The sequence below is a fragment of the Apus apus genome, chromosome 16, assembly GCF_020740795.1.
Source record: "Apus apus isolate bApuApu2 chromosome 16, bApuApu2.pri.cur, whole genome shotgun sequence".
NCBI classification, from domain to species: Eukaryota; Metazoa; Chordata; class Aves; order Apodiformes; family Apodidae; genus Apus; species Apus apus.
Genome location: NC_067297.1, coordinates 14,897,168 through 14,924,370, shown reverse-complemented (window position 1 = coordinate 14,924,370; position 27,203 = coordinate 14,897,168). Strand labels below are relative to the sequence as shown.

At 40.9% G+C, this 27,203-nt stretch overlaps 1 protein-coding gene across 1 annotated transcript; it reads left to right on the top strand.

Moving 5' to 3' along the window:
- On the top strand, window positions 1-25,207 carry SUSD2 (sushi domain containing 2). Its single transcript, XM_051634324.1, is given in 16 exon segments — window positions 1-67; window positions 2,246-2,450; window positions 3,541-3,689; window positions 4,148-4,315; window positions 4,558-4,732; window positions 6,192-6,393; window positions 7,391-7,476; window positions 8,049-8,317; window positions 10,792-10,935; window positions 11,930-12,085; window positions 13,826-14,074; window positions 15,203-15,475; window positions 15,925-16,107; window positions 23,099-23,189; window positions 25,094-25,140; window positions 25,143-25,207. Coding segments are annotated over 16 exon segments (2,529 nt in total).
- The last annotated feature ends 1,996 nt before the right edge of the window (window positions 25,208-27,203 follow it).

Genomic DNA, 27,203 nt, shown 5'->3' with positions numbered 1-27,203 from the left:
ATGAATTTTTTTGGCATAGATGTTTCTTTCTTCATGCTCTTCACCCTCATTACTCTTTGGAATGCAGGTGAGTGACTTTCAGAAATTTTGCTGCTCTTAGCTACAAACTTTTTTGACTTCTGAACTTCAGAATGCACACATCAGTAAGAAATTACTGACACCATTTGCTAAAGCAAAGGCACACAAGCTGGTTTTTACCGGAATGGTCATTTTCAACCCTTTCCTCTGCTATTTCTCAGTAGGACAGCTGATCTTTTCTGTAAGTAAACAGACAATCTGGAGAATGCAGTGAATATTTTTAAAGACACAATTTTCTAGGTCCCTGTATTGAACAAGCATTTCTACCTGGGCAGGTTTTCTGGTACAGAATGAAGGCTGACTTTTATTTCCAACTTGCTACTGTTCCTCTTCTTTCCTGACACACACCCACACCCTAACCTAGAACAAAGGAGGAAGGTCAGCAGAGAGAAAAAAACCTGAGACATTTTACTACCTTTTCTCCTTAACCTTTAAAAATTTTCTAAATTCCTTCTTCCTCTCCTAGTCTTGTTAATTCACTGTTAATGTTTGAAGAGTAGGTGAATCCAGCAGCTTATGGGATGCAGTATATTTCTCCTTCCCAATCCACCAGACTCAGAGCCGCTATACTCTCAGATTCAGGAAATTCCTCCTGTCTCAGCCCCACAGATGTGGGTACTGCTGTTCCTGTTTGTAAGTCCAACCCGTATGGAGGCTGAGCCTGTATTGCAAAGAGGCAGATATACATCCTACACCCAGTATGTTAACACAGGCAGCCACACTGGCTAACACATAGCAGTGCTTTTACTGGCATCCAAATAAACACAGACAGCACTCCTATAAACCTGCACACCACCCTCTTCTGTTCCTTCTCTACAACTGATCACAATGGAAGGTCACTAGCAAAACCATAAATACACACTTTTCTCTGCAGATTCACTGACCCATAACATTCACAGATACCTGGCATGCTAGCATAGGCTTTAAGGTTGCTCATTTGCTGAGCTCAGATCCCAAGTCCCTTGGGTCTCCTGCGTGCGGGTCTCCTACTGACTGGCTAGATCATCCTGAAATTCACATACAACACGTGCACACACAGCCACATACAAGAGAGTGAGGTGATACAGAAAATAGCAACAGGACTGAATGAAATGGCTATGGTGATCAGGTGCAAGGCTCAGTCAGAAAAATGTACTGACCAGCAGCTTGTTTTATGTGTGACTGGTTCCTTTTGTATTCCCTTCCCTCCATTTTCCTATGCTGCTTTTTCACCATCTACCTTTGCTTCACCTCTCCCTTTCTTTTTGCTTGTATCCTCCCAAATAAGCAACCATCCCCTAATTACTCTTTCATCACTGGTTCCAATTTTGCTACATCCATGTCCAAGTTTAGAATTATTTATACTTACCTACATCTCAGCATTGCATGGTATTATCGATGCAGTAATCCAAGCAGTGCTACCCTTGCAAGATTCCATTCCTCTAAAGGTCCTCAGTGCTCCCAGTTGTCTGTGCAGCTTGTCTACCTCACTTAAATCCTTTTTAGCTGTTTGAAAACCAATTGTTCTTCACAGTGTTACTGAAATGTATGTTGACTTCTCACCGTTTCGTGTTAAGCAATTTTTCATGTCATGTCTGGTAATTACTCATTGTCTGTTTAACTAGACCTCAGCCAGACTTAAGCCAAGGGCCAAGTCATCTGTCTGTGTACCTAGTCATCTTTATAGCCACCTAGTTAAGGTTAGACTCAAAATGCAGAAAAGACAGACATCTCAGTAGCTTTTCATAATCTCGTATTTGTAGCACTCCTAGTCACTAGTGTGAGCTTTCCACTCACTGAAGAGCACTAGCCTTCCATTCTCAGTGATTCCCATACAGGCTTGACAGCACGGGACCCCATTCTGGTTTGCATAAGGCCTGCTCTCAGAAATAAACACAATTAGTGATACTCACCGAGGGGCTGCTCTGGAGATTTATCTTTCTATTAGATGTAAAAATACCCATGGATTTGCTGAAATTACACACTGGCTAGGGGGTAAATAAGTGTATTTTTCTATTCAACATGGAGCAACCAGCTATCACCTAAATACAATCCTAAACTAACATAACCAGCCTACTTCATTAATTTACAGTTAATTAACTTTAGATTATGTACTTCTGTTTCAGAGAACATCTAGAAAAGTTCAATAACATTGCTGACTATGATTTTTTTTCTTCCTTTAACAAAGGAGCACAAGATTCTTGCTCACACCAATGTGGGGAGCTTCTTGGTACCTGTTCTTGCCAGGTTACATGCCAGTCCTTGGGGATTTGCTGTCCTGATTATAAAGAATTTTGTCTTCAGATTTCTCCATACTCAGGATCTCTGATGGGAGGCAAAGACTTTTGGATTGAAAATACAGCTTTTAGTGCCTCTTCTGTGATAACATGCAGGTGGGCCATGATTGTATGTTCCTCTGCCAAAGGGAGGTGAACCTTTCTAATCTCACTTTCCGACAATAGGTGATTACCACAAAACAAGACCTGTCTACACAGGAGTGAAAACTTACTTTGTAAAGTTTTCAGAATCCTGAAACACACAAAGGTTCTGTTAACCCTCACCCTCAAGGACACACGTCGTCTGCATTTCTACACAGGATCATTTCATTTAGGTCAAGTTACCGCGTGATACAATCATTACTCTGCTAGTTCTTCCACAGGAAGTTCTGAGTGAGATTTTGGAGTCCTTCCCCTTTGCACAGCAGCACCTGAAAAGGTTATTAGTTCTTCACTGAGAAAACTTTTGAGCCAGGCATTCACTGTGTAGCACAGAACTGTGTACTTTAAGTTACCTGCACAGTTGCATTATCATAGCCAACACGAACTTCAGTGCAGACAAGCAAGGTACAACGTCCTGATAGGCCCAAACTCCCTAGGCCACTGGAGTAGCTATGCAGCCACAATCCAACAATCCTGAAGGACCACGGGTGGAATTACGCTTTACACACTCAGCAAGAGCCCTAAGTGGAAGTAGATGGTTAAATAATGAGCAAGGATTTCTGAGTGAAATCTTTGCAATAGAAATTCTAGAACAGCATGAAATTACTTTTATTGTAGTCACAGGACTTAGCAGAAAAAAAAACCAAATACAAAACCACGAATTCACAATGGCTGCATATCATGGTCTATGTTAGCCACCCTCTGTAGTCTTATTAATCCTGCAACATCATCAGTGTCTTCCTGCTGTTCCTTTAGTTATTTGCTGCTAATTTATCATGCCTTCCTCCCACAGTCATTAAGTAGTAAATCTAAGGCTTGCAGATTGTTGTGTATTTGTGCAGTGCACAGCAGAATCCACACTGGTATAATATGCACAAAGTACACACAAATTTTTCCACTTTATATTCACTGCTACAGGCAAAACAGCCATGGGACTTGCAATTATTTGCTTATGACACAAGATTGCTTAATGAAACACAACCAAGACATTCAGAATTTTCCTTCTCTCAGTGGTGACACTGAAAAATGTTTTCAATATCAACAGGTTCAAGAAGAAAATCAAAACCAATGGCTATGTTGATAAGGATGGAAAAGCCCACTGCATCTCCCCATTGCTGTATGAGACTGGTTTCATCCCTTTTGAAGTTTCTACAGATAATGTGACATTTCCATACTCTGGAACTTGGTTATCAGGTTACTTACAGCTAAATTTACACTGTCCTTCTTCTTTCTATATTCGTGCTCTGTGGATGCAGGATTAGATAAGCCTTTCCCTTTTGATTACTTTTCTTCCTTAAAAGACTGTTTGACCTCAGAAAAGTAATTCTTGCTGCCTTGAAGTTAATTCATATTTTGAGAGATGCTCTACAGCAGCAGCATTAACACAAAAATGTCATGCTTAAAAATGAGGTTGACCAAAACAGTTCCCTTTTCGTAGCTGTATCTATCATAAAATAACTGCATTGTGATTGGGTTAGTTTTAGTAAGGGTTGCATTCTCTCAGCTTCAGCTTACTCTTTTTATACCATGCATCCTGTTAGAAAACATACACAGGGGAAATACTGTTAAATCTTAAATAATATAGTGGCGCCTTTTCTGAGCTATGCAAAGCAGAAATGTCATTAATACTTATTTTCTGTTCTGTAATGCAGTACATCATAGCAAAGTATTGGATGGAGAAAAATGCACATTGATAAATCAGACAAAATGGCAATACTATGGCACCCCCAACACTGATGGAAACTTAACTCTTACCTGGACACACCAGGCACTTTCAGCAACCTACATCAACATAGAAGTCTGGGGATACCAGGAAACAGGTAAAGTGACACTTTTCCTGCTTGTGCACAACCATTCATCACATGTGTAACTTCTGTGCAGAGCTCTGCACGCCATGCAATCACTTTCACTGAGGTATCAAGAAGAGATCGGCAAGTATAAATAAATCATTACAATAATGTCAGGTTTTCCTTTTCATTTACATATGGGTGTGACACCTAATTTCAGTCTAGTGACAAGTATTCTTTTCTAGCATCTGAAACAATTTTCTTCTATTTAACAGGTGACAGTTACTCAGAAAACTGGTTGGCTGAATGGAAATATCTTTACACTTTGGCAAGAGGAATCTCTAATACTGGAAAATTTGCTTTCATTCCTGTACCTGCTAAAGGAAATTACAGTACGTGGGACTTTGGAATGTTGAGAATTATACCCAGCAGCTATTCTGATGGGCAGAGGCAAGTACATCACAAAATTCATGTATCATAGGTACCTTATTATTGCTTCCTGTATTAAAGTTGCTGTCTCCTTTTGACGTTAAAAATTAAGACTCAGGCTCCATTCCAAATGAAAAACTGTAGAGAGAACTGGAAGAGAAAAAGTGAAAAAAAAATGGGTTGCGATAAAGAGAGTTTACTAAGTAAAGCCAGGCCTGGGCAGGGGGTAAGTGACAGGGAGGCAGTTGGTCACCACCTCCCGAGGCCCAGCCGCTCACCCAGGAAGGGCTGCTTTGGAAATGATCCCCTGCAGATTCACTGCTGGGCACGATGTTCTATGGCACAGAATATACCTGCGGTCCCTGCAGGTTGGCTGTCATGGCTGTGCTCCCTCCTAGCCTCTTGCCAACCCATCCTACCCCGAGGGCCAGTGTGAGAAACAGAAAAGGCCTTGACACTGCGCAAGCACCGTTCAGCAGCAGCTAAAACACTGTTGTGTTATCAGCGTTGATTTGGCCACAAATCTAAAATATGGCAGGCTGTTATGAAAATAATTACCCCACCCCAGCCAAACTCAGTACCCTCAGCAAACTGGCCTGCTGATTTCTATCATCACAACTGTGGAGGAGACCCTAACTGTGGAACTTTTGGTCCTGCAGCCACAGGCCTTCCTCTGCAGTTGTTTTTTTTTCTATTTTGTATACAGGCCTTTGCATTCCCACAAAATTTATGCCCACTTCCTTTCATGTAATTGTATATTTCCCCATGATTTTGGTGATTTGCCTCTGTAAGTACCCCAACATACTTAGAGCCTGGAAAGATGTTCCTTCAGAATTTTTCCACATCTGCAGTTTTGTACATGGTGTAGCCCCTGTGAAAATATAAATGCCACCTTTTCAGTGTTAGAACATATTACCATTACATCAGAACCTTTTTTAGCATTTAGGAGTCACTACCCACGGAAGGGCAACCCTTTCTCTCTCTAGAGGGTTTTTAATTACACTTCATGTCTCAATTTTTTCATGGGTGGAGAGCAGAGTAACCTTGGAACAGTTCAAGGATTCTGAATTGTTTCTATCTATTGGCACTGAGCCTGACACTACTGGAGCACAAGGTCAGGTTTTGTTAGAGAACTCAGATATTCTTTATTCTGGCCTAAATGGAACTACACTGTGAAAACACTGTGAAAAATAGAAAACTTTTCTCCAAAAAGATCCATGTAATCCAGAATCACAAAGGCTAAAATGTATTCTGATCACTGCATATTTGCTGAATGCTGTCATGTCACTTCTAAATTAGGAAAATTTTGATATGCTGAGCTTTTTGAAGGACAAATAAAGCAGTGGCCTTTCTAAGGAAATAACCACTTGCAAGTTGAAAGATTCTTCGTAATTTTAGTTAATGATTAAGACACAGTGTTATTGTCAAAACAGTGGTTGTTCAGCTATCAGATCTATTTTTTGCCTCTTTTTTTTTCCAGCAACATTCCATCAGTCTGGAGTTCAGAGCATGCATTGGCTTGGCACCTTGGTAAAGACTTCAGAGATGACACAAACGCATGGGCAACTGCAAAATGTATAGAATGGGATAGAAAGGAGGACAAGCTTCCAAACTTCATGGAAGAAATTATAGATTGCCCTTGCACCTTGGCACAGGCAAGAGCTGACACTGGCAGGTTCCATGTAAGTTACTAATCAATCCCCCAGGCTCATTACGGTTCAAAGTAGAAGCTTAGGGAATGCCATACACCTTCCCACATACTTGTTCCTTTTCTAAAAGTCATTACAAGGAAACAAACTTATATTTACATTTGCATAAGTAGCATGCCAAATGGCAGAGACAGATAGTATGAATAAAAATGTGCCTGTGGGGCAGCAGATGGAAATCACCTTCAAACAGGGAATTAAGGCAGTTCCAGTGGTAGGCAGAAAACATTCAGGGAGGGCAGTGAATTCTGTGGAGCTGGGAGCACAGGTGACTTCTTTGAGATCCTCCAAGATGTCAACCTGTGTTTGTAGACAATATCCCATGCCAGCAGCAGCAGGCCACAATTCTGCCTCGTATATCATAATTTGCTGCAAACCCTTCCGCTCAAGTCCACAGCCATTATTTCCTGTCTCCTGCTTCCTTCCTCCTTCTCACATTCACTGTTAAGTAGGAGCTGACAAAAGCTTAGAAATCAATTGCCATTTAGTCTATGCTTACACATATAGTGCCGAGCTGAGGACTAGATAGGGTAACTTCCTCTCCTATTTATGGTAGTAAATAGTGACAACGTGTTTATGCATATTTAAAAAAAAGTTAGGTCATTTTGTTACTATCATTTCCTGGTTATGAAGCTCCAAACATTATGTGTAATTTAATGGGTACAGTTTAAAAGCACTTGAAGAAACAAACCAACCAACCAACCAAAGTTCTACAGCACTGTCTCTAAGATCTCAGGACAAAAGTTGAGTTTAGTCTGGTGCAACCTGTGTTTGCTCTGCACTTACCGTTGAAATTCTCATTTAGCTGCATCTGCTCCTCAAGATATGTTGTAGTAGACTGCAAAATGCTCAGGTGAGACAAATCTGTTGCTCCAGTCACTTCAGTATTAAATTCACGGTTTTTCCTATAATTCCATACTACTCAAAACAGTCACAATCAATCAATACAAGCCTGAGTGTTGATGTTTTTCAGACAGATTATGGCTGTGACATTGAACAGGGGAGTGTGTGTACTTATCACCCTGGTGCTGTACATTGTGTAAGAGCCATTCAAGCCAGGTAAGGACATTTTTTTAAAACTGAATTTGTTTTATCACTTGTTCCACCTCAGAGATAGCAGCATCACAAAGGTCTCTGGACTCTCAGCTCTCAGGTTCATAGCAACTATTGTTTCCCTCTTATTCACATATCAGCCCTCATAGCTCAGATGAAGCCAAGGCCTTAGATTTAATAAACAATTAATTGCACTGTGCTAAACTTTAAGATGCCTAAACAAGTACTAATGTCTAAAATATATATTTAGGATTAATAAAGGCTATCCTTTATTGGTTACTTAAATCCAACAAGTTATTATTTCTGCTCTTTCTATCAGAACAATTTTAAAGTGTGCTATGTCCATGTAGTTATTAGGGCTACAGAGCTTCCCTACTGCCTTGGTTAAAACCCATCCCTCCCTATCCCTAATCTGCTCTGATCTATAAGAACAGAGCCTGGGGGGTTGGAAGTCTAACTGGGAGGTATCATCTCTGGACGTCATATAAAGCTGGACAACCAAAACAGCTATATCCATAAATATGAACAGAGCTCATAGAGCTGAACAACTACTTCCTTCTCACCACTTTCTCAACCAGTCCCCAGTACGCAGCAGGACAGCAGTGCTGCTATGACTCCACAGGGACCCAAATCCTGACGTACGACTCTACAGGAGGCAGCACACCTGATCGAGGCCATGACTGGGGTTCACCACCTTTCATGAAGCCTCCCCGCATCCCTGGCTTTTCCCATTGGCTTTATGATGTCATCAGCTTCTATTACTGCTGCCTGTGGTCTGATAACTGCCATTTCTATATGAAAAAGCGGCCCTCCAGTGACTGCAGGAGGTATCGCCCACCTCGAGCTGGTAAGGGCTTCAGAATTCCAATATGGAGTGTAGCTTTTTGGTACAGTGCTAGCTTGTAGACCTATGTAAATATGTCTGTTGACAATGGTCAGGGTAGAAAATTTTTTCCTGTATTGATCCTGTATTTCCTATTGATCAACCAGTGGCAAAATCTGTACATGGGTTTTAATTGTCCTGCAAGATTTTCTGCTATTGATTATCTCCCTAATCCCTGGAATCTAAATAGCTGAAGTTTGGTAGTCAATATCCATGACTTCCTATCATCAGTGGGCACTTTTTCAGAAGGACAATAGATAGGGATGGTTAATGACAGCTTGGCAGTAGCTAGAAAACTGTCATGCTACAAAATGTTACTCGTATCAAATAAGGAAGTTTCACCATTTACAAGTGTATCTACTGCTCTTGCCCCTTGCTTTTAAGTAGTCCTCAAATCTTGCCATATCTCTACTGCTGCCATGTCTTGCCTTTTTCTATGCTGCTGGGGTGCTGAGATGTTCACAGCAGGATTGTGGCCTTCTGTAAAGAAGTGTGAAGAGGCAGTGATTTGCTTCAGGCAAAAGAGAGAAAATAGCAGAGGGCACTGAAGGAGGTAGCCAGGATGTGATGTGACAGAACATGAGACACTCCTAGGACTAGCAATAGAAGACTGTAAGTCTTTCCTGATTTCCCCCATCAAATTGTCCTGTGTGGAAGCAACAAAAGAATAGGGAGATGGGAGACTAGTGTGGATAATAAGGTTGGAAGGACAAGATGTCAGCCCAAGGCCTAGTCCCAAGTGAAGCAAGCAGGACAGACACAGTGATGGCAGCAGCAGTCAGCTGACAGTTCAGACCTCCAGATGAGTTTTGGACAGGGTCAAACTTCTGGTCCAGTGATAGCAGCCAGGGTGACACACAGTCCAGCGATTGTCAGGCAAGTCTGCAGGGACAAGGCATGCCCAAGGACAAGCAAGAAAGTCAGTTGCATGTTTAAGTGCAGATGAGCAGGGTCCATGGCCAGACACAGGTTTGGCTGCACTGGAGATGGACACAGGTACTGCTGTGGCATAGCTCAAGCAGGGACTGAAGGGCCAGGCCTGAGCTTAGATAGACCCCTGGACAGAAGGTGTAGGTAGAGAGGGCCAGAGAGAACGATCAGCACAATTAAGGCCTATGAGTGAGATCAGGACACTTGGAGTTCCACTACAGGAAGGAAAGGCCTCTCTTAAGCAAAGACATGTTGATGAAGGAGGTGAAGAACAGTCTTGCAAAAAGATTCCCAAATGTGCAATTACATCCATCTCTCAAACATGACAAAATTCCAAAATACAGCTCTCACTAAGCACTGCAGGTGCTTGTCTTTCTTTGTGGCTACCACACAGCCAGGACAGTGTTGCATCAACCTTGTGCAAGCATAAGCATCTGAAAAAACTAAGCCTTAAATGCCACAGAACCCTCTGCAAAGGTATTGATGCTAAAATCTCCTCAGACCATGACACAGTTGGATGTGATGCAACACCAGCTCAAACAAAAAAAGTCACCAACCTTGGTACTTACAGAGCTCTCCTAGAACACGGGATGCTAGGCTTAAACACTTCTTCTACCTAACGTGGAGAAATAACTTGAACTTACAGCTTGGGGGCAGACCTTCTTTACTGTGATTTTCCATTGTTTATTCCAAGTGCATTTTGGCCTGAATGCACTAACTGCTAAGGAGAAAATTAAAAATTACCTTCATTCCCTTGGCCTAATGAACCCAATTTATGGAGGGGACTCTTTCTTTAGGGAAAGACAGAGAGAAAATGATCCCAAAATATTTAGCAATCAAGCATTTAACAACTTACCTGTCACATAGATGTCCTTAGTTGATGAGAGTCACATCTCAGGTAAGATGACATAACTTAAACTTTTCTTTGCTGGAGGGGAGAGACCAGCCTTCTATCCTCTTGCTGATCTAAAAGGCAAAACCAAGGATTTGCGCTGAACTCCAGAAAGGCATTGAAGGTGAGGATCACTGCCACCTCTCTCTAATCAGGCCAGATGAGACTTCAAAGCCCCATCCCATTTCTCTGTCACTTCCAGCTACATTTGGAAGCTCCCCGGTGAACTGGTCCTAAACTAGCCGTGTTCACATCCAAATCTCCCCAGTATTGCATTCAAATCAGGCTTCTAGCCTGACAGTGAGGATTCTGGCAGGGGGTCTACCAGGTGAGCACTGCCCATAACAGTGTTTGAAAGGGTAGCCCTAAATGTCAGCCAGTGAAGATGAGAGTAATAGGAATGACATTTCTCATTGTTCCCACAACCATAGAATTCAAGGTTGTCATGGCTATTCCTCATGTCACATTTACCACATATTGGCCTTGCACTTTTTTGCTTTGTTTAAATGCCATTCTACCACAATGAGTGGTTTGGTTTTTTTTCTCATGAACACAAGAGGAGTAGTGGATTGTGATTTTTGCCTGCTCCTGTTTCTCTCTTTGCTTTTAAAAACAGCATCCGCTTTTGGGGACCCTCACTTCCTCACATTTGATGGTCTGAACTTCACCTTCAAAGGCCAAGGAGAATACACATTGGTAGAGTCTGATCTCACATCTCTAAGAGTCCAAGGGAGGACACAGCAGGTACACTTTGCCAACGGTAAGTTGGTAAGAAAAGCAGCACTGATCTGGTGAGAAGTTCGTTGGGGGGTATTTTTTTAATTCAAAGCATCTGACTCTGTCCTGGTCTTTTGGCTTATTTGTAAAATGAAACCTAGGGCAGAAGAAACTTTCTGGAGGTAGCTGTGGCCTTTATAATTACAATGGGCAGACTGCAAACTGGCTTGTCAGAATGAGACTGTCATATACCTGAATTTTAAAGTGAGGGGGATATAGAGTATGAAAAAGTAGAATTGGGTCATGCTTCTCAAGACAACTTGAGAAGCCTGATGTCAGATACTTTTAATCTATGCTTTTTCTGTATCTAGTGCTATACTACAGTGCATAAAATGTGGGCTTGCAACAGGAAAGACTATACATACTGGCCTCAAGGATGCACTTTAAGGATTTGGTACTTTTGGTATAAGGATGGACTAAAGACTGTCTGCACGTTTCAGCACCCATGGAGACAGGAATGCTTATACTGAACATCTCATTTAATAGGATGGAAATTATGAAGGAAATATTTTGTCCTTGATAGACTTCATTGTGTTTGTGGTAGAAGTCGCATGAGTCACTGAAGAGTTAATTCTCAAAATCCATTTCTCAAATTTTGTTCACCGTTTCCTTTTTCTGTCATGCCCTCTCTGAAATCATCTTCAATTTTCCAAGGCCTTACTCACAGGACTGAATGTGCAAGGAGTTCAACCAGTCTTCTTATGTAGCTCAGCCACTGTGATTGGGATGTAGAATTTAGAGTTTCCAAACTTTTTTAGCATTAAACATTCTATTTTCAATACACTGTACTGGTGGGAGACTTACACTGTGGGGTTTTAAGTGACTTACATGCTTAGCAATTCCCTCAAATATAAAAAATATTTAATTCTTTATAGGAAATAATTGGATATTTTTTTTTACCTGTATCATTATAACCTTCCATATTTACTTTATAGCATGTTTGATATTTAGGGGGGTTGTTTTTGTTTATTTGGAAGGAACTGAGGCTCAGGTGACAGGCTTGTCTGCAGTGGCCATGCAGGAGAACAACTCTGATGTGATTGAAGTACGCTACTCAGAGGATCTGAATCTGGAGGTCCTGTTGAACCAGAAGGCCATCAGCTTCTCTGAGCAAAGCTGGATGGACCTGAAAGGTTAGTAACAGATCATCAGCCTTGTAAGCTATTGTATTCTGGGGGAGCCAATCTATAGTTGGAAATGTCTCTAGATGCATGCATTCCAACTATCTTTTCAGTGTCCTTTCGAGAAACGGCCTGCAGGTCACTACAAAAAATATGTAAGGAGTGAAATAAAGGAGAAGAAATATCCCAGCTCATTAGAATTTATTTTGTTACATTACTTTAATTTGGTTGCTGCCAGATTGATGCAGATTCAGTGGTAGTACACAGCTGGCTTGGACCTTGGTGAAAGAAATAAAACTGAAAGAACATGGGAGAATGTGCTTTCCATCCAGTTTGCCTGTCTGGCCCTGTCTTTATACTAGCCCACTCCATGGATTCCTCTGGCCTTTGAGACTTGTGACTGCTGCAGTATGGGCAGGAATATAGCCATCAGAATTAGGGGCTACACATCTCCTTCCAAATAACCATGGATCAAACATGCTACAGAGAAGCACACTGCAGTTACCTGTGCAGCAGGAGAGGTGTGCCAGGTACCTGTGTACCTTGGAGAGGTGTAGTGGGAAGTCATGGTTCAGGTGAGCACATCAGAACCTGCAGCCTTCCTGATCCTCATCAGCACTGCTGACAGCTGTAACTGGAAGCACCTACGCTGTGTCCAAGTAGAGGCAAGGGTCATCTGACTGGCCAGTAGGCTCGACAGTGTCATATTCTCCTCTCCCACAATGTCCAAATAACTTTAGTTACAACCTTTACCAACATCTGGTGCTTACCTGAACTTTCTGGGACATGAGAGGAGTATGAAAGAATGGCATGGAATCCTGGCAATTACAGTTTTGACAGGTGGCTTCAGTGCCCACATCTTCCATGTCCTCTTTCAGTGTCTTGTAGAGCAACGGTTTTCCTTCTCATCCCATGAAGGATGAACGGAATTACAAACTCCTTAATTCACATTCTGCTTTGAGATTACTGCATCTAATGCAATGAAACCTACTAAGCAAATTGAAATATAGTAAAATATAACCAAAGTATATACTAAAATATAACTGACTTTCACATTCACCTACTAGGAGCTCTCTTGATCACCTTCATAGATGTTATTCCTCTATTCTTCTGCCAAAACGACTACAAGTTGACTTATTTTCTTCCAGGAGTGTGATAAATTGATTAGTCTTTATAATAATTTGACAAATACTCTAAATCTTACTAGAATTTGAACAGTAAGCCCCCTATTCAGCTAAGGAAGTTTTCTGTGGCTAGCAATTAGTGTTCCTCAAATGGCTGGAAAAAATATTAAAGAACTGAAGGAAGGCTACATTGACAAGGAGCTGAAGAAGCAGAGAGATGTAGGAAAGAAAAAAAAAATGGAAGGCACAGTGACTGGTCTTGGAGAAGAAGCCATGTTAAGGAGGTCTTGACAAAACAATCAAGCAGCAGAGGAAACTTGTGACCACTAAGAGCATTACTTTCAGCTTACAGTCACTCTGATGTAATCATCTCATGGCTTAAAGGCTCTGGCCTGGGACACTGGAGAAGGCAGTGCAGCTTCTGTCAACTGTGGGTCTTTTTATGCTGCTACGCTGTAGTAGCCATCTTACAGCAGCTGTAGGTATGAAGGTGTGGCCTTCCTTTACATGCTCCTCAGAATGTAGGCCAGAAAGGAAGTTTTATGAAAAAATGGTTAAAACTGATGACACAACAATCTGTTCACTACAGATGATTAGCTGTTTTGTCCTCTTCCTCTCGTTGCTATAGGTCTCTTTCTCCATTCTACAGCTGACCAGAACATCACAGTGATGTTCTCTTCTGGGTCTGGAGTGGAAATAAGGGGAAGTAGAGGATTTCTGGCCCTGACAGTTCTGCTCCCAGAGACATTTATGAATCACACCCAGGGTCTCTTTGGGGTAATGAATGGCAACACAGAGGATGAGTATACTTTCAAGAATAAAACCACCATGTCAATTGATGCAAGTCCCCAGCAGGTGTTTGAGTTTGGAGCTAGCTGTAAGTAATTTCTCTGGGCTATTATTACAATTTGTTTACAAATTAAATACAGCTTGTGATTTAAAGACTAGCCAACTGAGTCTGTACTAAGTAACCTATTACTGGGGGAAGTGAAGAAAGACAAGTATAGTATGCCCTCCTCTACCCAAGTGGGTAACCTACATAGCCAAAGGATTGAAGACAGAACCACAACAGAACATCTTGCACTTTGTTCCATCAAGAGCCAGAGCTCGTATTTCACAGCTTTCATGTTAAGAATTCAATCTACTGTGGTCAGCTGAACATAGCATCACCAGACTACAGTTTTACAGAAGTATGGCAATAGCCAGCACCAGCTACCTTTTCCAGAATATTGGCAATGTTTCTATCAAGTACCATGCTGGTGATTTAAAAGATGATGTATGAAATAATAATGTAATAATAGTTCCTTTAAAAAAAGAGGGTGTAGGGGTGCACATGTAAAAGAATGGCTGCTGTCATTTAATGAAAGCAATTAGGCTGCTATATCTAACCTACAGCATTAGACTGGCCAGCATTCCACCAGACATCAGGTTAGGACATGGGCCAGAACAATTATGTGAATTATGTGAAATACCCTGTGGCTACCAATTGATCTCTGTATCAAACACACTGTACCCATACTCCAGGATTCAGATCATACTGAGAAGTCTCACTGCTCCTACTTCAGGAAGCTTCTGATTTGGCAAAGCAAAAACAAAAAGGAGGGCCACAGCAGACATGATTAACACAGGGACATGCAGGATCAGGATTTGTGTTGCTTGTAATGTTTGGTTTAGCTAGCTCTGTCTGAGGTATTTCTTTATCACTATTTTGCCAGCAGGCATCTAAAACCACCTTTATGTAAAATCATAGGTGAACAATTACTTGGATATAATTTTAAGTAACTGATTAAACACTGGGTTAACCAAATGCTAACTTTAGTGTCAAGTTAAGATGCTGCATATGAAAAGCAAAATAATCTTGAGTGGAAGGAAGTTGTAAGGCTTCATAGATCTCTGCTAGATGTAGCTGTGTTTATGTAAATAAGCACTTGGTTTAGTAGCAGAAGGTGGTACACGTCTGTAGGCAATGTTACACAAGAATATCTCCCTCCTTCTGTCTCCCAAGGGGCTGTTGAAAATGGAACTTCTCTCTTTACTTATGACACGGAGTTCTTACTGAATAATTTCTTTTATGGGGAAAAGCACAATGCTTCCTTTCTGCCTGTATTCATTCCTTATGAAGACCCTGCTGACCCCCTGGTGAAAGAGATGGTCTTGCTCTGTGAATCTGACCAGTTCTGCAGATTTGATGTCCTGACAACAAGAAGCCCTCAAGTGGGAAGTTCCACAAAACTATCTCATCAGAATCACAAGCTGCTGGTAGAAAATCTAGAGCCAGGTGATACAACATTCCAGAAAGCATCCATCACTTTTTTTTTTTCTTTCTTTTTTTTTTTTTTTCTGTGGGGTATCTAGTTAACACTGTTTGAGGGGGCTTTGCTCAACTGTAGGTTCACCCACCTGTAAACATTCTTATTGGAAGGAATTGTCCTTGTACCAGGAAAATTCTGCACTGGTAGGATACATAGACAAATACAAAAATAAATTTCTTTCCACTTTTTCTACTACTGTACCACTGCATGGAATCCTTATCTTAATTTTCTGTGTCTTCACCCATGTTCCTTAGAGTAAAAAAAAATATAAAAAAATCATAAAGTATTGTCTTCCAGTTAGCCTAAAAATCTTTTCTTTCCATGAATTGCCACTAAAGTGCCATTTGAATAATTGTTATGGAGATTTACTAGTCTAAATCCAAACTACTTCAACCAGACATGTCTCTTTTACTAGTGATCTGTTGTGGCTGGCTGGATCATCCAACTAACGGATTCAAGAATGGAACCAACTACCTGCTGGGCTCAACCATCCGTTTCTTTTGTGATCAGGACTATGAACTCACTGGGTCAAAGGAAAGAATTTGCCAAGTAACGGGGGCCTGGTCTGGAGACACACCCAGTTGCGTCCTGAGAACAGGTCTGTTTCCTTTTAACTGTTACAAATTGACATTTAGAAATCAACCCAGTCTCAGGATATGATGATGACCCTTGACAAAAGACATTGGGACACAAGATTCCAGGGTTTCTAGAAAGCCTAACATCCAAATGTAAATAATGGGGCTTGGTGCTTTGGCATTATTTATGTATTTATTTCATGTATCTATTTCTGTAACAAAGGCACCCAGAAACAGGCAGGGGTTTACTAGCAATGAATATTTTTTTCCAATCAACACTACGTAGCACTCCAATACATTAAAAATAGTATCACAGATTCAGTTGTTGGCTGGAAATATTAATACACTACAGCACAACTACTTAAGAGTGGCTAAGCTTTTTTTTGACTAGTTATAACATGGATAATAATGATGCCACCTGTGCACATTCACTCAGACAAAGGGAAAGCCTCCCCCTCGAGACAACCCGCAGTCATTTGCCCAGCAGGGGCAAGGCTCACTGCAAGATGTGTCCAGGAGAATCATTACTCACCCAAGATGAGGTCCCTCCATGGCGAGAAGTCTCCTCAGGTGCCGCCCCGGCCGGAGGGGCAGGTTTCCTCACACACCCGCCGCTCCGAGCGAAAACCGCCCCGAGGCCTCCCCGCCAGCAACTCCCTTTTATCCACTAAGCCAGAGCCGACCCGCGACTTCATTGGCTCGTCTGCCCGGGCCAAGACCCCCCATTGGCTGCGGGCCCTGCTCGTTGGCACAAGCCCCGCCCCGCCAGCCCCAGCAGCGCGCGGCCCGGCCGGGCCCAGCCAGGCCCAGCAGCGGGTCCCGCCGCCCGCCCGCCCAGCGGGACGCGCTGCCGGGCCCCGCGGGGCTGCCTGTGCGGGCGCTCCTGAACAGACAGTGTCACACACCCCAGCTCGGGGGGCACCACAAGTGCTCTGCCAACTCCTTCTCACGGTTTAGGACTCATGCTTCTTTTTCTCCAGGTTTGACTGAAAGGAACTTGTGGCATGCTTCTTGAGGGGATTTAAAACCCAGACTTAGCAAAATGAGAGAATAGTACTTAGCAAAAACTGTGCCATAACACAAAACCTCAACGTCTACCAAAAGAATCCTTACAGCATTATTTTAATGTCCTTTCCTTATGTAAATGTAATGTTCTTTTAGCAGCTTTATAAATAAATTATCTATGCATAGACATAGAAATTATTGAAATCCTTTAGTACCCATATCATTTGAGCCACTTTTCATAGAATCTCAGAATCATAGAATCCTAGGGGTTGGAAGGGACCTCGAAAGATCATCTAGTCCAACCCCCCCACCAGAGCAGGGTCACCCAGAGCACATCACACAGGAAGGCATCCAGGCGGGTTTTGAATGTCTCCAGTGAAGGAGACTCCACAACCTCTCTGGGCAGCCTGTCCCAGGGCTCTGTCACTCTCACAGTAAAAAAATTTTTCTGATATTGACCTTAAACCTCCTATGCTCCGATTTGTATCCATTACTCCTTGTCCTATCACTGGTCTTCACTGAAAAAAGCTTAACTCCATCTCCCTGACACTCACCCCTTACATATTTGTAAACATTGATGAGGTCACCCCTCAGTCTCCTTTTCTCCAAACTAAAGAGACCCATCTCCCTCAGCCTTTCCTCATCAGGGAGATGTTCCACTCCCTTAATCATCTCTGTGGCTCTGCACTGGACTCTTTCCAGCAGTTCCCTGTCCTTCTTGAACTGAGGGGCCCAGAACTGGACACAATACTCCAGATGCGGCCTCACCAGTGCACAATAGAGGGGGAGGAGAACCTCTCTTGACCTACTAACCACACCCTTTCTAATGCACCCCAGGATGCCATTGGCCTTCTTGGCTACAAGGGCACATTGCTGGCTCATGGTCATCCTCCTGTCTACCAGGACCCCCAGGTTCCTTTCACCTACACTGCTCTCCAGCAGGTCAGCCCCCAACCTGTACTGGTGCATGACATTTTTCTTCCCCAAATGCAAAACTCTACACTTGCCCTTGTTAAACTTCATCAGGTTTTTCCCCGCCCAAGTCTCCAGCCTGTCTAAGTCTCTCTGAATGGCAGCACAGCCTTCTGGTGTGTCAGCCACTCCTCCCAGCTTGGTGTCATCAGCAAACTTGCTGAGGGTACATTCTGTACCCTCATCCAGGTCGTTGATGAAGATGTTGAACAACACTGGTCCCAGTACCGACCCCTGAGGGACTCCACTAGTCACAGGCCTCCAGCTAGATTCTGCCCCATTGACTACAACTCTCTGACTTCTTCCTTTCAACCAGTTCTTGATCCACCTCACTGCCTGATCATCAAACCCATACTTGATCAACTTATCTACAAGGATGCTGTGGGAGACGGTGTCAAATGCTTTACTGAAATCAAGATAGACCACATCCACCGCTCTACCATCATCTATCCACCTAGTAATTTCCTCATAGAAGGCTATGAGGTTAGTCAAACATGACTTACCCTTGGTAAAACCATGTTGACTGCTCTTGATGACCCCCATCTCCTTGATATGTCTAGAGATAGTGCCAAGGACAAGTTGTTCCATCACCTTTCCAGGGATGGAGGTGAGGCTGACCGGTCTATAGTTACCCGGGTCCTCCTTCTTGCCCTTCTTGTAGACTGGAGTGACATTTGCTATCCTCCAGTCCTCAGGCACCTCTCCTGTTACCCATGACTTACCGAAGATGATGGAGAGTGGCCTAGCAATGACCTCCGCCAGCTCCCTCAGCACCCTTGGATGCATTTCATCCGGACCCATCGATTTATGGATGTCCAGATTACGCAACTGATCCCTAACCCAATCCTCATCTACCTGGGCAAACTCCTCCTTTATCTTGACTTCTACTGGGGCTATATGAAACTGGGGCTCATGGGGAAAGCCTGCAGGAGTAAAGACAGAGGCAAAGAAGGCATTCAGCACCTCTGCCTTCTTTAAATCCTCTGTCACCAGGGCACCCACCTCATTCAGCAGTGGGCCTATATTGCCTCTGGTGTTAGTTTTGTTTACTATGTAGTTGAAAAAACCCTTTCTATTGTCCTTAACCTGACTTGCAAGGTTAAGTTCCAAGGAGGCCTTAGCTTTCCTAGTTGCCTCCCTACATTCTCTGACAACAGTCCTATATTCCTCCCAAGTAACCAGCCCCTCCTTCCATGATCTATAGATTTTCCTTTTCCATTTGAGTTTGCCCAGCAGTTCCTTTTTTAACCACGCTGGTCTCCTAGCTCCCTTACTAGATTTTCTACCCATTATTTATACTTTTCAAGTATAAATGATAGCACAACCCCCAACCATTTATTGTCATCCTTCATTCTCTCATTACTACAGTTTTTACCTTCTTTGCAACTAACTGGGGCAAACGTGTATTCAGTCTGAGCCACCTGAGGGGTGGGTTTTGAAGCCACATCTTTTAAAATGAGTGCCTTAAGAGAAACTTTGTAGAAACTGCCCAGTATTTTCGAACAGTTTCAACTCTTTTACTCATACACGATGTACACTCCAAACGTCCTCAAGGTGGCAACGTTTCAAAGCACCAGAGTGATGCAGGGCCACATGGCATGTTTAAGCACTTTCAATGCTGACTTAATTGTTGCCGAAAGTACTCATCAAATATATCAACAGATTCTCCATTCTGACCACCTTCCAGAGAACTGTGGAAAGTGCACAACACACCAGTAATGTATTCTTTGCCAGTGACACATCATCAGCCTCTGCAGGCCTGCACCAATTGTTTGTTCCTTCCCAACACAGTTCTGCATGCTTAGTGGCATTTGTGAAATTAACTGCAGTGAGTTTGAGCAGCAGACTGTGTACTTCAGCATAAAAAATAATTATTGAACATTTGCACATACAAAACAGGGAATGTTGCCTAATTTAAAATAGATGAGTGAACATTTATGGAATGTTTTCTTGGGCCAGTCAAATGTTAGTTATCGATATGCAACGTTGTGTTCACAGGAGCCAATCTCAGTAGCAATGTTATTTTGGAAAGTGTGAAACTAGAGATATTTCAAAACACTTCTGTTTAATATCATAGTCTAGAGCATACAGAGTACTTTCGTTAACTGTTGAAAACATGAGATTCACAAGTTAGCAGATGATTTAGCATGCTTCATAGTTCACCGTAATAATAAATTGTTAAAAATCTGAGAAGAATGAAATCTTTACAAAGTAAGGCCAGATCTTAAAAATCAGCAGCAAAACATTTTGCCAAGCTGAAAGCTAAGAACATTTTGCCATCAGCCACATACTTACTGGATAGCAGCCAATCAGTCTCGATAAGCAAACTGAATGCTGACATTTACAGTAGAGAAAGGAGGGCAAAAAGCCAGCTCTGAGAGATCAGAGGCAAGGAGTTAGAAGATGTGCAGAGATTAACTGCTTTCAGAATGAGGGAGAGATGCAGCAGCTTTATGGATAAGCAAACAAAACCTGCAATATTTTACAACGCATGGTTTTCTGAAAGACAAAGAACAACAAGGTGTAAAATAATTCAATTGATCTGTTTGTAACAAAGACTTTCCCTACGATTTAATATTTGAGAATCACTTGTAATGTGATACAGAAATTACTTTTATCAACCTCAGGAAGTTGGAGTATGCACTGACAATACTGGCAACCAATCAAGACAAAATAAAATACAAATTGCAAACACAGTTCTTTTTTTTTTTTTTACTGTATGCCCTAATAATGCCATTCATATCTAGCCTTGTTCCTTCTTTTGCATCATAAGTAAAAACTTGTTGTTACTTTGTTACTCATTCATGAAAATCCATTTTATCAAGCCCTGTGAGAGAGTGCCTTCTTGATGCCAGGAAAATACTGACAGAATTAACAGACAGCACTTTCAAATTTCTGGGCGCCTGACTGGGTGACCACCAACCTAGCCACTGTGATTAGTGGTCACATTTCTACTTCCAGCACAAAATAATAAAAGCCAACTTCTTCAAATTATTTCTTTCATGCTGGTCAGGAACACAGAGGCCAGCCCTCTATTATTCTCAGCTTCCAGTGGTCCTTGCTCTGTATGGTAAATCACCAAGGTTTTTCAGTTGCTATATGCTTCTGTTTTTCAAAAGTTAAGACAGTTATAATAAAGGTATGAGGGCTATGAAAACTGGGTAGAGAGATGGAAACAAGAAAATTGAACGTGTTATTTTGCAAAATTAATTTCTGTACTTTCAATTTCAAATATAAATTATGCTGTTGGGCCTGCACATTGTTGCTCTTGAGTATTGCTTCCTTGAGTTAAAGTTTCCATGGAAATCCTCTGCTAATAATTATTTTGCTATGCTTCTAATTACAATCCCTCTGCAAATCCTGCCAGTACCACAGCAACCTCCTTTTCACAGAATATCACAGAGAAAAAAAAAGAAACCATCCAGCAAAAGTAAAAAGGAGAATCTAGTAAAATCAGAAGTAAAATGCAGTTAGAAATTAAAAAATATTAGCTATATATAAACACACATAGTCTGTTTGTGACAGATAATAATTTGGTGTTATTAAGAGCAATCTGGTTTTGTCTGCCTTTTGAGGGTTGTTTTTTGTTGTTGTTGTTGTTCTTTGTTTCTTTGGGCTTTTTTCCCTCTTCAGGTTTAATTTTCCAGGCTCAGGCTGTGTTTACATAGTTCTTTTTGGAATGCTGTCAGATATCGCATAAGCCTTCCACACTTCTATTCAGCTCATGATGCCAAAAACATTAGGTCTTCTTAGCATGGAACTGTTGTCTATCACCTCCAGGAGACTGGCTGCAAAACTTATTAAAATCAAGAAATATAACCTGAGATTAAAAATTAAATACAAATCTTTTACAGTAGAGGCAAATCACTACTGGACCTAACTACAAGGGCCACTAGAGGGTTCTCAGCACTTGGCAGAGACAGGGTACCTGCCCATAAGGGGTGTGCAAGACCAACAGAAGCTTTTGAGCCTTGTACAGAAGTTACTGGATGAAGGACCAATGCCTGTGAAACAGGTTATGTATCCCAGCCACTTCTTTACTTAAGCTTCTGTATAAAACAAATTAGAAAGTTATCTATTCTAGGATCACAGAAGTGTCTGCTAACATCACTGTCACCGCTGTGTGCTAGGCTGTAGTTTGGGCAGTTTTTCCTGGAGGCCGAACAAACGGATAGAAGGAAGGGCTAGCAAAAATGCAGCCCAGATGCATTTAAAGCTCAGATGCACCCACCTATCTATAAAGAGGCTATGTGCTCCCTGGTGCATACATACAGTGCTAGCATAAGCTGCAGAAAAAGGGCAGAGCATTTAATCTACTTTGGTAGGACAAAATTTGACATTAGGACACCAATAGGGTCTCAAAAGCCAAGGAACTACAGTTCTGTTTGACTCTCTGACACTGAACAAAGATTGCTCACACTGAGACTTCCAAGTTTTTCAGCTGTGGTATTCCAGCAGGTACTTTCCTTAAAGGATACAAAATTCAGCAAGAATTGTTTCTTCCAGACAGTTCACTCCAGATGCTGTATCTCCTTAACTGTTACCAACCCTCTCATGTGTGATGAAGGAATTAACTATGTGAGATCTTCAGCTTCTGTTGCTCACCACAGCCATACAGCATTCTGCTAGCACTGTCCTACATCAGTAAGAAAGGGACAGAATTGGTAACTGCAGCTCTTTAGTAGAATAAGAAAACTAGAAGAGATTTCTTATTCAAAATTTGTTTCATATTAATACTTTTAGCACGTTCATACTTTCTCATGCCATTCAATGTACCCACATCAGAACAATGACTTTTGCTGCTTTTTACACAGAGCATTAAGTAGCAGTGGCACTTTCAAAATGTTAATGCTAAATTAGAAGCCATTTTTAAAGCAATCAAACCGTATGGAAAAAGGATTGAAAAATTGTTAGTTGTTGGTATTGGCAGTTCTATATAAATTTTAAAAAATTATCACATATGACTACATTCAAAAAAGATATGAAGAAATCTATCAATGTCTTCCTATTTTGTTGTGGTTGGTTTCTGTTTTTCAGATATCAAACAAGTAATTCTTCTTGCCTGCTTATTTGGAATAGTGGGTCTTGCAGTTCTGGCACGCTTGGCATTCTTATGTAGAAAGGACAGGTAAGACTCAATTGAACTGAAAACACAAACCTGCTAAATAAATAGCAAGTGCTGTGACATTTTTAATTGTTTTTTCTCAATGACAAAAAAATCAGACATGATGGTTTCCTGCTGCTATGTTTCATGAAAAACATCAATCCGAAGTATCCTTGTGTCCTGCTAGGAGACTGTGAAGGAAAGTTGCAATTGTACTACCAGAACACAAACATGATTTATTGATTGATTGAATGAGAAGTAACAGGATTTTTTTGGTAAAGATAATTTTTTCTGGAGTGATAAGGCTACCTGATTAAAAGCATTCTGTTTTAGAACAGGTGAGCTCATGATACCAATAGGTAAATTTGATGTATCATTAAAGGAATGCATTGCATGATTCTGTAACTTTCCACAGATCTTCCAACTTATTCCCACTTTGAAAAATAAATTAATTTGCCTAGAGAACACATACATGGCTCTTGTGCCAAAGAGGTGACTAGAATTTTAAAGATATATCCATCTGCTGCCCGTTCTTGGAACTTTGCTACCAGACAGAAATAAACTTGCTATAAAAACGATCAAGTTGTAAAACCACCTCTCTAAAAATATTATGTGGTTAGTAGCTTACTTATTTGAGAGTTAGTCCTTTGCCTTTAAAAGTTGTTATGATCTCACATATTCTGCATATAATTAATTCTGTTAGCCAGTGATAACAAGACACTGGAAAAAATATTTTTGGCTCCACGCCTTTCTAACAGGTTTGCCATTGCAGAGACTCTTGAAACAGAACCCAGTATGATAGCCACATCCATCACTGAAAATAAAGTCTATTGATTCTGAGATCAATCATCAATTAACTGTCTATCAGAGGGCCAGAGACCCTGCCAAGTTTTGCCCCTTGCCTTTAAATCACATTAAGCATTGTTTTCTACACTCCACAGAGAACGCTCATGCCCAAACCTCCTCTGGACAAAAAAAAAAACCTCACCCAGCAAACAACAAAACAAAAACAACACAGGGTACATACCTGCAGCAACTAATATTTTTTGCATACATAAGAATTCACAAAGGACACTTCCTGTATTTGCCACATTTTACACACACCAGATTCTGACACGTAAAACCAACACTACTATTACAGCTGCATTGACTTCTCACATTTCAGACCAGCATACAGAGCTGTTACTCTAAGTTAATCATTGTACATCAAAAGCTAATTTAAAAACAAGACAAAATAAAATTAAGCCATCAACCCTTCTGAACTCTTCTATATTTTGCAAATCTTTAGATAATTTTCATGTGCTACGAAAAGCTTATCATTCGTGGAAAAAAAAAATCAAGATAGTTTAATAAAGTCCACAGCACTCCTTAAGTGCTATTAAGCACACTTAATAAAGTCCAGGGCTGTATATCTGGGTAGCAGAAGAGGATTCAGTCCTTTCTACAGTAGTAACAAATTTTGAACAGGTAAATTTTAACTAGGGAAGGTTTATTAGACAACTATTGAATCATGTAAGTCTGTCATCTACTGTACACTCTTCTGGAGCTCAGGGTAAATATAACCCTATGACAAGTAATATGTTTTATATAAGAAGGGAAACAAGTAGTCCTGCATACTGTAGGTATTCTCTAATTTCATCAAATGTTGCTCAAATAGAAGGAGTGCTACATAACCTTCAGTCACATCTTTTGGTAACTGAAGTATTTTGCATCTTCAATAGTGTAGATTCTCTCTCACTATGGGAGGAATATTGCTTCTTGGGAGAGGTATGCACTTCAATTACACAGAACTGGTACTTTAAAAATTGGTGCACATTTACCTAACCCAATATTCTTCTCAGCTTGATCTAAGCAATGATATTATGGTAACTACTTTAATGGTAATTTCTAGTCTTTTTTTGTTTTTAAACTTTTTTCTTCTTCCATAGACACAAAGGCATGCAGAAACTTGTTTCAGAGGTTCCAGTTGTATCTGAATGAGAAACAATGACATTCCAGAGGAGTTTTTAATGAAATACATAAAAGGCATAGCAGAGGATTGAATTGTCCACAGCAACACAGAGAGACTTTTCAAACACAAGCAATGTTTTATAGAGTATGCTACCATTTGATTTCTAAGATGTTAAGTGCTGAGTTCTACGGGAAATGCTGAACAGCTTCCTGGGAGTACCTCGTGGTGGGCTCAGCCTGCTCTCACCACAGAGCATACTGCTGCAGAAAGTACCACTCTCAGATTTACAGGCATTAGCTTCTTCTGACAGTCGCATCTCTGCCAGCAGAAGAGTTCTTACAAAATCACAGGAGTTAATGATTTCTCTGCACTTTTCTTCCTTTATGTGAAAGATGGTAAAAATGAAAATAATCCTAGCTTACTATGCTAGCCATTATCAGAGAGACATTTGCCTTCTATCGGGCCATTTGAGGGTGATTTGATAGATGTGAAAGTGGATGCACAGTGGACTACTGGCAAGTCGGGCTGAATTTGCAGATTGTTGAGGTTTGTACAGTGGGAAGGGAAACATATTGAAGATATTTAAAAATTGCATTCTTGAAGTTTAGCAAGTCTCTGAATGCAGACTCAAAGTGGCATTTTTGTTTCATTTCTGACCTAATTATGAAAAGTACAATGGAGGAGGAGGAAAGGCAAGTACTTAGGAAACGAAACCTTTCCTTTCAGGTTAACTTGTAATTATTTTTTCAAAAATCAATTTTTGTACAATTGTCCAATAGAGTCCATCTTCAAAACAAAAAAGTCTGGTACCTGCAGTGGAAATGTTTCGCAAAACTTGCAATACTTTCCTCAAATAACTGCATCTTCTTTCTTTTAAAAAAAATCTAGCTGTATTACAGCGTGTTTAATTATCTTCATTAAAAAGTTATTTCTGAACTAGTACCTTGTACAGAATTCTTTTACCAAAAAAAAAAAAATTAATTCATCACTTGCTTTTTCCTACACTCCAAAGAGTTCAGTGAGTCAGTTCTGTATTATACAACTCTTTTTGATAGAGAAAGAATTACTAACTTTTGCAGTCATTTGGCCTGGATTTCTAAGGTCTTAAATCAATAAACTACTGGAACAACATGGCACAAACAAACTACATACCAAATGTACAGGAAACACAAATAACTGAAACAGCACAGATTTTACATTATAATAGGAACAAGACAAATTGAAAGAAGTGCCTCAGACCACCTACTATTCAGTATAAAATTATTCATTACTTATTAGCTGCTGTTGCTGTTGCCATTATTGTTGTTTGTAAACAGAGGCCACAAGCAGAAAATTATAAAATGAGAACAAGTGATCCTGAATCAGTAAGTTGAAACGATTCTGTACACCAGAAAGAAAAAAAATCTTGTAGAAAAATAACTTTGAAAGAAGACTGGGGAATAATTGGCATCAAATGGGCAGCCTGTTGCCAGCCTCCTACAGTTTAATTAAAAAAAAAAAAAAGAGTGCAACTGTTGTATACACACATATGAACTGTGTGTGCAACTGATTAGTGGAGAAAGTAGGCAGCAGAGTGAATGAAAGTGATTTGCCTAGGAGCGCTGGAAGAATGAACTGGCCTTTTGGAAATAAAAAAGTTGATTTTGTGAATTACATTATCAACACAATTTAAAAATCTGTAAGCATTCTCTGTTCCAGCGTCCTTAAGGAACAGAATGACGGACAAAATGGAATGGAAACTGAGTGAACTGGTAACAACACAGTAGATCCCAGTCTTTGGAGAGAATTCTGTGGGTCCTTGGATCACTAAATTGTAATGTCTCATATGCTGGTAGACAGCACCTACCACACGGAGGTGCTGCAAGCACACACAGTGGCTTGTAAGGGAATGCTACTACCAGCATTTGATGCCAGTAACTCAGACTGGGAAGAGAATTTATGAAATTAATTAGAACTCTGATCCTCCTGAAAAGTGTGTATGTTAATCTGAGAACACAGCTGATTTCCACGGATCAGAATTATTCCCCTTAGCCCATCATAAACAGAGCAGTGGTTAAAATGAACACCCACCACAACCTGATCCTTCT